This window comes from Lucilia sericata, unplaced genomic scaffold, assembly GCF_015586225.1.
Source record: "Lucilia sericata isolate MDLA Ls3-8-SP2 unplaced genomic scaffold, ASM1558622v1 Contig000111F_arrow, whole genome shotgun sequence".
Lineage (NCBI taxonomy): Eukaryota > Metazoa > Arthropoda > Insecta > Diptera > Calliphoridae > Lucilia > Lucilia sericata.
This window is the reverse complement of record NW_023994143.1, coordinates 144,483-156,756: the sequence shown is the minus strand read 5'-3', so window position 1 is coordinate 156,756 and position 12,274 is coordinate 144,483. Positions and strand designations below refer to the sequence as shown.

At 30.3% G+C, this 12,274-nt stretch overlaps 1 protein-coding gene across 1 annotated transcript; it reads right to left on the bottom strand.

The window, feature by feature from the left end:
• Positions 1–18: 18 nt before the first annotated feature.
• Positions 19–4,064, bottom strand: LOC119600367 (E3 ubiquitin-protein ligase TM129). Its single transcript, XM_037950535.1, has 3 exons — positions 3,276–4,064; positions 3,077–3,206; positions 19–1,060 (listed from the first exon to the last, which is right to left on the bottom strand). Exons 1-3 carry the CDS (start codon positions 3,782–3,784, stop codon positions 470–472), a joined length of 1,230 nt encoding a protein of 409 aa, XP_037806463.1. The 5' UTR covers positions 3,785–4,064; the 3' UTR covers positions 19–469.
• Positions 4,065–12,274: the final 8,210 nt, after the last annotated feature.

Sequence of the window (12,274 nt, the reverse complement as noted above, 5' to 3'; positions counted from 1 at the left end):
TTGAAATAAACGTGATAATTTCCATAGTAATTTAGGCAATACTTTATAAATAAAACTTTAATATTTAAGAAAAAAGAAAGACACTATTACATAAATACAAGTATTTATAGCTACATATATAAATTATTAGTTAAGAGTATATATATGTATAAAAAAAAGAAAATTTAAACTAATAAAATAAAAAAAAAAAACATTTTAAAATAGCTGTTTCTTTTATATTAGATAACAATATAGATTTCAGTACAAAAACTTAAATTAGTTGCATGTTTATAGAAAAACTTAATTCATTTTATGAACTAAACTTTATTTAAAGAAAAATCTGGTAAGTAATAATTAGTTATTTAAATAATTTCAATAGTTTTGTAAATTTATATGCAAAAGTTAGTTGAACACAGTTCTTTAAGTATTTTTTTTTTTTTTTAATGAAAACAAAACAAAAAATCAATAAAACAGTAGACTAAAACTATAATCACGCTTGATTTTCATTATCTATATTGTCGTTATTATCATTATTCGCTTCATTCCCTACGGTTCTCTCTATATAACTAACATCTAGAACACAAAATTTGGCACGACACATGGGACATGTACATTTCTGCTCCAGCCAAACTTCACGTTCATGTTCATTTTGTCGGGCGGCAAACCAACGAGCCAAACACTCTACACACCACATGGGCCGACAATAGCAATTTGTACAACATTGATCTTGTACCAAAGGTCTACCCGCACGATCTATATCCTCACATTGTTTGTGTATTTTTATATTTGGTTCGGCTATCATGCAGGCAAAACATTTTTCCGTTATACGATCGGCCTTATAGATGGGATTATGACTGACTTGTTGTTTGAAAACATCGATAAAACGATCGATGACATTACGATGAAATTGTATGTTGGATGGTATTAAAATTGGTCGTGTTATACGTTCTTCGAGATTACGAAATTCTAAGGCATTTATGCGTATATGAAAGTCGGCTACACCAGCACGATTTGTCTTAACCATAATGCTAACCATTTGTAGGGTGTCGTTATTGTCCTGTGAAACGGTATAGGTTTCGGTCTGAAATGAAAAATTAATGGGATTATTTTTATTAATTCAATAATGGAAATTTAGACTGCTCTCTAACTGCTAAATAAATTAAAATATAGGAAGTAATTCATAATGTTGTGTGTCAAAATTTTTTCAAATAAAATTATTTGAAACAAAAACAAAACTATAACAAAAAATTACGACATAATACCCCAGCAAAAAATAATTGATGTCATACTTTACAAACGACATCTTAATCACATCTAAAAATGCGATTGCATATTTTTCGCTTCTATAAACCAAATATTTCCTTACAAATAAAAACCGAGTTAAAAGTGAGGAAAGAGATGTTGAAAAGTCACTACAAATAACATATTCGAAGTACATCAAATTTTGGTGAAAAACCAATGAAATTTACATAAGCGTGTCATTGAAAGAATGTGGTTTATTTTTGACATCCAAATATCGGATTTTTACTGCATCTATGAATAAGATTAGATGTAGTTCAAAGTTGTCAAAAATGAACAACATCCCCCCAATGACACGCTAATGTAAAATTCATAGTTTTTTCACCAAAATTTGAAGTACTTCAAGTATGTTATTTGTGTTGAAAATTCTACTTCTTTTTCCTCACTTTTTTTGCTGGGACGATATAATCATACAACACCGATTGTGAATTGGACAAACATTTTTAATAAACTTTGATTTCTGGCTGTAAATCTTATTTATTTAAGAAAATTTGATATACGTAAAAATCTAGAATTGTTTAATCAATTTACGGCTTGTTTGGGAATGCATCACTGCGCTTCATCTGATGCGCAGTATGTTCGGAAATGCATCTTAGAAATCTGTGATGCATAAAAAAATCAAAACACGCATGATGTTGTGTATGAGTAAGTATTTAGATTTCGCTGAAAAAATAATTTTTGCTCAAAATTTTAAGGTTCGGAACTGGTTTTGAGGAAGCTTTTATACCCTACACCACTTTAGTGGGGAGGGTATATTGGATTTGTGCTGATGTTTGTAACATACAAAAATATTCGTCCTAGACCCACCTTAAAGTATACCAATCGGCTTAGAATCGTTTTCTGAGTCGATTATGCTATGTCCGTCCGTCCGTCTGGCTGGCTGGCTGTCCATGTAAACCTTGTGCGAAAGGTACAGGTCGCAATTTTCAAGATAATTGGATGAAATTTGGCACGCACGTTTTATTTGACCCAAGGACGAAGCCTATAGAAAATGGTTAAAATCGGTCCATTATTTCACCTAGCCCCCATAGAACAGAACCCCCGAAAAGGGCTTCTGAGCTCATAATTATGTAAAATATACAGATATATCGATAAAATACGGCACAACTAAGTTTTATAGAAGTCTTGATGACCCTGCCAAATTTCATAAAGGCCCGATTTGACCCTAGCTCCCATACAAAGTCCCCTTCAGAAAATTACTTGAATGTCCCAAATTAACTTATAAACACAAATATCACGATGAAATTCAGCACAATAAAATATTATGTAAATATAAATATATTCACAGAATTTTATCGTCCTTGGTCCATATTTGCCCCTAGCCCCCATATAAAGCCTCTTTCAGAAAATTAGTTTTTCATCCATAAATTGCTTAAATGTATCGGAACAAGGGAATATTGAAGATAAATGCTTTATTCCGAAAAATAAATCACATTTAATATTCATAACTGGTGTAGGGTATCATATGGTCTGCCACGCCCGACTATACTTTCTTACTTGTTGTATTTTACAATGGTTCTCTGGAACCTGTTCTTTAATGTAACTACATTTTCCAGATTTTTTTTAAATGTTAACATTGTTATGAATTTTAAGAAACTTTTGAGGAAATACACAAACCAACAAAATTAAAAAATGTCAATAGCCAGAGATTATCTAAAGTAAAGTTTTCTCAATCCTATCGAATTTTCGAGATACATATTAAGTGAAATTTGTTCTGTTTTCAAATAAACTTAAACTGATATTCTGAATATTTTGGAATAATAATTTTTATAGAAATAAAGTTCGATAACCTTCCTACCTTGGCCACACTGAGCGCCGTATCACTTTGATGAGCAAAATGTACATTATACAAAGTAGTTTTAATAATCCAATTTTCAGTGGCAATTACAGTTGATATTGAATTGAGTTTTTTCTTATAAATATCCTGCCTGAAGAAAGAAAAAGAAGTCCATCAATTAAATAAAAATATCTTATTTTAATCCTTACATCCCACCTACCTTCTAAACTCATTGCCAATATCCGAAATAACATTCGCAGTGCTATTTGGCACATTTGAAAATTTCTGCAGAGTCTGAGTAATGGGATGTCTTTTCCAATTCTGTTGATACCAATTGAATATCAAGGCTGGCACCGCTAAAACGGCCATTAAACTAAAACGTTGTGCCACCTTCCAGGTGAGAGTCTTAAAGGCTACCGCTTCCTGAGGCATAGGAAAATCGGGATCCAATTCAGACTCTTCCTCGACATCGGCATTGTATTCCGTAAAAACGGAAAACTTAAAACGATGTATGAGAAAATAGACGGCCGGCAGACAGCTGTGTATGAAGAGATTCAGAGAGGTGCGTTTCTGATGATAACGTACAAAATTCAGATGCTCCTCACCCAACCAACGGGAGAAAAGTTGTTCAATGGTTAGACCCAAACGTTGAAATTCCTCGGGTGGATAGATGATGCACATGCATAGGAGTAGATAAAAGAGATTAAACAATAGTTCGGATTCGTCCATTGGTCGAAAAATCGTGAAGAATTTTGTTAAAAAAATCAAAAACTGAAACCAAAATAATAAAAATTAACTTAAAATTGACCTTCAATTGAAGGAAAATTAATTTTATGAACAAAAATTAAATGCGTTTTATGTTATTGTGCGTGTGATTGTATTGAATTTTTTATTGTATTTTTTCAGCGTATATATTAATTTTATCAAATTTTTTTTATCAATGAAAATAATGTTGACAAAACTTTTTCACGTTCTCCTTTCTTTTGTCTTTCTATGTTTTTTTCTATCTCTTTTGTTTTCTTTTTCGTTCTGAGATTGTGATGTGTCAAAGATTGTGAAAAGAGTTGCCATTTGTGTATTAGGAAAAAGTAACTGTAATTGTTCAGCGATTTTGTTGGGAGTTTTAGCGATTTTTTGAAGATAAATAAGAACTTCATCGACGATAACAGTTAGTGATGATACAAAAAGGAAAAAACGAGTATTTATATAAAAAATCATGGTGGAGAACAAAAATTGTACTAAAAAAATTTATAAATTTATTAAAAATTTAGTTATTTTTGAAAGTTTAAAGGTCATTGTAAACTTTTAACATTAAAATAATTTTGTGTGCTTTTTTAAAGTATATTTTTCTGCTATTTTGTAGGGTTCTATAAATCGACTTTCGAATAATCGAACAATCGACTTTTTGTCGAAAAAAGTCGAAGTCGACTATTTTGTTCCAAAAAAGTCGATAACTCGACTATCGTCTATGAAAAAAGTCGAAAAGTCGACTTTGTAAATAAAAGTCGAAAAAAGTCGAAAAGTCGAAAAAAGTCGAAAAGTCGAAAAAAAGTCGAAAAGTCGAAAAAAGTTGAAAAGTCGGAAAAAGTCGAAAAGTCGAAAATTTTAAAAAAGTGGAAAAGAGGTCAAAAACTCTAAAATAGTCGGAAAAACTCGAAAAAAGTAAAAAAATAGTCGAAAAAAAGTCGAAATAAGTCGAAAATAGTCAAAAAGTCGAAATAAGTCGAAAATAGTCAAAAAGTCGTAAAAAATCGAAAAGTCGGAAAAAGTCTGAAAGTCGAAAAAAGTCGAAAAGTCGAAAAAAGTCGAAAAGTCGAAAAAAGTCGGAAAAAGTCGAAAAGTCGACCATTTATAAAATACTAAAAGTCGAAAAGTCTAAAAGTCGACTTTTAAATAAATGAAAAAGGTCGAAAAGTCGAAAAATCAACTTTTCATAAAATGGAAAAAGTCGAAAGGTCGAAAAGTCGACTTTTAACTAAATGCAAAAAGTCGAAAAGTCGACTTTTCGTTTCAACTATAGAACCCTACTATTTTGTTTCGATTGGTAACAGAGTTTTGCAACAACATGGAAATTAAATGGATATTTCCGCTTCTATTCTGTAAAGATGTGAATACGAATAAATTTGTTATTAACTTAATAGGTAAATGAAATATGTACATAACTATAAAATTGTGCTAGTATGTACGTAAAAATTAATAAAATCTTAAAAAAAGCTGAATATATACTATAAAACCTTGTTCAAATTATTATGTACATTTTTAACAGCACTAGATAATATCGTTTATTAACAGAGTTATTTATATATTAATGTACATATGTATGTACATGTTTTTATTGCTTACAAACTGTAATTTCAAAAGCTTTGCTAATATTTAAATTTAACGGCATATGTTTGTCATATTTTAGCTTATATTTCCTTACAGTACTCGTAACATAACTACAACTAAACACAACCCTGCTAGTGTCAAATGCAACCTGTCATTTTCAGTTATTTTTCGCGCTTTTTCCGTCCGGTTTGTGAAAATTTAAGAAAATTATTAAAATATTCCTTTAAAATTAACTAAGCAAAATTTTGTTAAAAGAAAAATATAATTGCGAATGTATTTTATAAGGGTTATATGAAATATAAATAAAAATTTAAGAAATTAACAAGAAAAATATGATTTAAAGTAGACACCAAGATTTTACATAGAAACGCCTGCCAAGTGTTTTTGTAAGCTTTTATTAAAGGTCACAGTGGAGTCTCAGTATCAACATGAGACAGCTCGTTAACTTACTATATTCAACTGTTAGTTAAAATAGATTTATTTGCCGTAAATAACATTACTTAATTAAATTGTTTTTTGAATCAAATTAGTTTTTAACGATTTTCGGCATTTAATTTTTTGTATTAAATTGATTTACATATTTATCCATACAAAATACATCACAATTTATTATTACACATTTTGCCAAAAAAAATTAAGTGATTGTTAATTTAAAATAATATTTAAAGAAAATGCATGCTCAAGGCATCGTTAATGTTACGAGGAAAATTAACATAGGAACACAAAATTTATAAAAAATATTTTTACAAACTTTAGAATTTGGAAAAGTGTAAACACTATGCAAATATGTATCAATAAAAAAAATCGTGACCCAAAATAATAATAATAAAAGTGTCATAAATAAATAAATAAAAAAACAAATAAACTAAAATTATATAATTTTTGAAAAACATATGGGTAACAATAAATAAATTAAAAAAAATATATAGGTATATTTAATGCAACTCTTTTAGATTTATTAATATTTATTAATATTAATATAATAAAATATTTAAAAAAATAATAAAAAACTCAAATCACTTTTTTAAATAATTTAAGGTAAGCTCTAAATATCTTAAATATTTCAAAGATTATTCTTATTTATGCATATATATTTTTTATTTACATTACATTTTAATAACGCTGAACGAAAGTATTTTTGCCACAAGAACTGGTGGATAATTACGTTTTGAATATCTATTCTAATTTTTATACCCTTCATCTTCGTGAGAGGGGTATACATATATAAGTTTGTCATTCCGTTCGCAATTTCTATAATATGATTTTCGACTCTATAAAGTATAAACATATGTATATTCTAGATCTTTTTAAGCTAGCGGAGTCGATTTAGCCATGTCCGTATGTCTGTGTGTATGTTGAAATCAGTTTTCAGGAGACCCTAGAAATCTGCGAGATTCTAATCTTTAATAATTCTATCAGACCTATGATCGTTAAGAATTCTATTTAAAATCAGTTTTCAGAAGACCCTAGAAATCTGCGAGATCCTAATCTTTAATAATTCTATCAGACATATAATCGGGAAGACCTCTATTTAAAATCAACAAAATCGGTCCATAAATAAGGGAAATATGAGAAAAAATCGGATACAAACTCTGAAAATTTCATCAAAAATTTAGATTGTTGGTGCATGTTGAGTCTACTATCATTTCTTGGGGCATAGGAAAATCGGGATCCTATTCAGACTCTTCACGACATCAGCATTGTATTCTGTAAAAATTCAAAACAATGTATGAGAAATTAAACGGCTGGCAGGCAGCTGTGTATGAAAAGATTCAGATAGGTTCGTTTCTGATGATAACATACAAACGGGAGAAAAGATGTTCAATGGTTAGACCCAAACGTTGACATTCCTCGGGTGGATTGATGATCCACATGCAATGTTATTGTGCATGGGATTGTACTAAATTTTTAATTGTTTTTTCAGCGTATATATTAGTGATTTTATCAATGAAAATAATGTTGACAAAACTTTTTCATGTTCTCTTTTCTTTGTCTTTCTATGTTTTTTTTTTTCTCTTTTGTTTTCTTTTTCGTTCTGAGATTGTGATGTGTCAAAGATAGCGGAATGATTTGCCAGCTGGGGTATTAGGAGAAGGTAATTGTAATAACTTAGCGATTTTGTTGTGAGTTTTATCGATTTTTAAAAGATAAAAATGAACAACATCGACGATAACAGTTAGTGATGATACAAAACGATAAAAAGTTTATTTATATAAAAAATCGTGTGGAGAACAATAATTATGCTGAAAAAAAAATATTTATTAATAATTTAGTTATTTTAAAACTTTAAAGGTCATTGAAAAGTTTTCACAACATTAAAAGTTTTTTTGAGCTTTTTTAATAAAGTATACTTTTCTGCTATTTCGTTTTGATTGGTAGCAGAGTCTTGCACCAATATGGAAATTAAAGAGCAATTTCCGCTTCCATTCTGTAAAGATTTAAACACGAATAAATTTGTTATTATCTTGATAAATTAAATAATTATAATTAACTATATATATATGTATATATAATTAATTAATTAATTAATTGTAATTATAAAACGGTGTTAGTATGTACGTAATAATTAATGAAATCTTCTAAAAAGTTGAATATATACTATAAAAACTGTAACAGTGTTATAACAGGATAAGTTCCTTCAACTAAAATGTTAAAATTAATACATTTTTAACAGCTCTAGATAATATAGTTTATTAACAGCGTAATTTCAATATAACTGTATCTATTGCTTACAAACTGTAATTTCAAAAGCTTTTCCAATATTTAAATTTAACACACATAATCATACGGTAAATTTTGTTCTTGCTTGTTTATAAAAACAAAGCAGAGGAAGAGCAACACGTTACGGATGAAACTGTATGTTGTTATTGGCTTGAACCATGAAATTAAGCATATAGGTCCCGGAGTAAATAAGAACTTATTTGTTCTTCAAAAGTAACTTTTTGAATTTTCCTTAATCTTGAACCTATAAATATGAAATTAAGCGTGTATATAACCTGGAGTAAGTGGGAACATATAAAAAGGGACTTTTTGGTACTTTTTCGTATAAAAAGAATATTTTTGGTCCTTTTTCCTTCTTCAAAAGATATTTTTGAGTTTACTAGTGGACTTTTTGGTAATTTTTTATTTTTGAAAAGGTACTTTTTGATTTTTTTTTATAATATTGAACCTAGAATAAAGAAACTAATATGTAGAGCCCGCATTAATGGAGAACTTTTTGCTATTTTTTCGTTCCTCGGAAGTACTTTTTGAATTTTCTATAATATTGAACCTAGAGACATGAAATTAAGCAAGTGAGAACATATAATAATCTTAAATGGATATAGCCGAGTTTCGTAATTATCGGATCAGATTTTACCCTAGCCATTGTATAAAGTCTCCCTAAAAAAGTCACTTTAACGTCCTTTGTTCACTTATGAGCATGCTAACAGGTATATCATCACTAACGCCTACTTTACATTTAGGATTTCTGATTTCCGAAATTTTCATCAAACAAAAATCTATTTTTAATTAGAGATATTAGTGCTCGTATATGATGCTTTTTTTGGAAATTTTTCACTGTACATTTTTATTAAGAAGAACTCTCAAATGTTTAGAATATAGATATATCGATTATATTTAACACCCTCCAATCCAATTTTGTATAAAAAAACCTAAAACCTATAAAAAATTTTGCATTTTTTATTTCAATAATATTTTTTTTATTTTAAAGGAAATGCATGTGTTTACAATCCAAAAAAAGGAACTCAGACACATACAAATACAAAATTAGAAATATAAAAGGGTTGCTAATTAAACTTATTTTACATAATATAAATACATATATATACAAACGCACAGTGGGCTGAATTAAGTAAGAAATTGTTGTATTAATAGAACCTTAAATCAATGGGTTTTGGAATATTTGTTAGTTTTATTTTTGGTCCATTTATAACGCTTTTAGGAAAGTATAATCTGAAATTTTTTTCTAACAGTTTTATATTTCTCTTATAGATAGGGATAGATTATCCCACTGTGAGACTTCTAAATAAATTTGTACGCATAGAAATTGCAACCGAAACGCACAAATAGAAAAATGCAAAAAACAATTAGACACATACAAACAAATAAAACAAATACTCCCAGATACTATATACATATACCCAGCTGTTTTATATGGAATCAAGTGCCTTTTTTCGAAAAAAAAAAAAATGTATACTTACCCGGTAAGCAGGCAGTCATATTGGAGATACATACATATGAGTAAATTACTTACTTTTGGGGTGAATAAACGATATTTTGTATGAAAATAACTGTTTAGAAATTAACTTAAAATAAAGTTATTGATAACCACCCCTTATTACCCAGTAATGTATGAAATAAATACTGGTCATTACCAAAAACTTATCATTATACCCTACACCACTTTAGTGGGGAGGGTAAATTGGATTTGTGCTGATGTTTGTAGAATACAAAAATATTCGTCCTAGACCCACTTTAAAGTATACAAATCGGCTTAGAATCGTTTTCTGAGTCGATTAAGTTATGTCCTCCCATACAAAGTCCTCTTCAGAAAATTACTTGAATGTTCCAAATTAACTTATAAACACAAATATCGCGATGAAATTCAGCACAATAAAATATTATGTAAATATAAATATATTCACAAAATTTTATCGGGCTTGGTCCATATTTGCCCCTAGCCCCCATATAAAGCCTCTTTCAGAAAATTAGTTTTTCATCCATAAATTGCTTAAATGTATCGGAACAAGGGAATATTGAAGATAAATGGTTTATTATGAAAAATAAATCACATTTAATATTCATAACTGGTGTAGGGAGGGTATCATATGGTCGGCCACGCCCGACTATACTTTCTTACTTGTTTTGTTTAGGTTTGTTTTAAATCCTAGTGTCCTAGTGATCTTCAAAAAAATCATTCGCAACTTTATGTACCTTATTAATCTATTTACATATTTTTCTATACTAATCTGTAACCACGTTTAACCTGATATACCTGGGTTAACATGGATTCGAGCCAGTCATGTTGAACTGCAGGACATCCAGAAATACTAGCACACACATTTATAAACATTTGAATGTAAATGTAAAAAAAAGTTTAATACGCACTCTGTCAAAGATACAATACCCTGCGTCGGTCGGTCGGCCCACAGGCCATAACACTTCAATAGTCGACAGTCCCAGTAAAGAATACATGAGTATGAGTATGCGAGTGCAAACGCATGCACTAATACTCATACACACAGACACGTACATATGCATATACTCAACGTCTTTTCCAAATGCCTCCATGAGGGAAGTTTGGAGAAAGGGGACTAGAGCAAAAGATACATATACTAGATTCATAAAAGGGTTGCGGGTTGTTAAAAATAATGAAGAAAAAAAAAAAAAACAACATTGTATGAAACTTAGAAATGTGTTGGAAGTATGTTTGAATTTGTTGCATGTTCTTTTGGTGGAAAGGGAGGATTTAGTTTAGTCAGTTTGTTTATTTTTTTGCACTGCAATTTTTTTATTTTACTTTTTCTACAATTTTTTTAAGCCATTTTGGTGGTATGGATTAATGGTTATAGATGGTTTGTTGTTGATAATGCGAGCCCTAGTAGGATGATGAGGATTAAGCAGGATACGGTATGGGTAAATCAATAACACTCCTTATAGCTATAGGTTAGGGAGAATAATTTTAGGTACAGACAAACTAAAAAAAGCTAAAGAGTAAAAGCAAAGAATCTTCTTATTCAGATTTTCATGTAGGAGAGCTATAGGTATATCCAGGGTTATAAAGCCTAAAAACAAAAAATGGCTCTTCGACATGGTATAAAGCCCATATTATTATATGGCACACTCGTGTGGTGAACATTTTTAGAAAAAGATACCCACAGCAGAAAAGTTGAAGTAATCCTTCGTTCATCAACATTAATGATTACTGGCGCCCTTCGTACCACTCTATCTAAGGCACCCAGTCAGGATACTCTAGCATACTCAATTACCTGCGAGAAATATTGGACACTATTTACTATTGCTATCGTTTGAAAAAGGCTTTTCGGTGTCGATTCAACACGACCCATATGTTATAGAATTGATTCTCCGTAATATGTCATTTAAGATCTATACTCATGGCTCCAAGACAAAAGACGGTGAATGTGGCTTTTAAATCACACATACGGTAACAGAAGTTTTCTTCAAACTTCCTGATCAAGGTAACATTCTTCAGGCTATACTATCAGCCATAAAACGGGTTACAAACAATCGATTATACACCGATAGCCAGGTCGCCATAAAGATCATAAGTGGTGTTCACACAACATCATAGTTGGTGCTCAAATGTCGAACTCCAATGGATTCCAGGTCATCTACAGATACCTACAATACAATTGTGGATACTAGCAAGAGAGCATGTCGACGCCTTTGTCCAAGTGATCGACTGAGGCTACCTGTAGACTGGCGATGATCATGTGGCCTACATACAAGCCATAAAGATCCCAAGCCTTAATGAACATTTCGAGAGCACAGCTACGGAACGTTATAGCAGTGGTAACTGCCCACTAGCATCATTTGGGCATCATGCTAGAAGACTGAACTTACCCAGTAATGACTTCTGTAGAAGCTTCCAAGATGAAGAGGATAGTATCACTCAATTCCTATGTAAATGTCCTGCCCCGGCTGATCACAAACTGAACATGCTAGGTGGCAATTTTTTTAATGATTTAACGGATCTATCTGAGGTTGCTAATCCAACAATTTTTTACCCAAATGTTGACATGGATGTATTTAATTCATATGGCAGTTGCCACGCCCTCTATGTTTCTATGTTCCCAGTTTGGGAATTCTAGCTCCGATGGTTTCCTAGATATTTGAATTATTGTATTTAATTCATATGGGAGATACCAC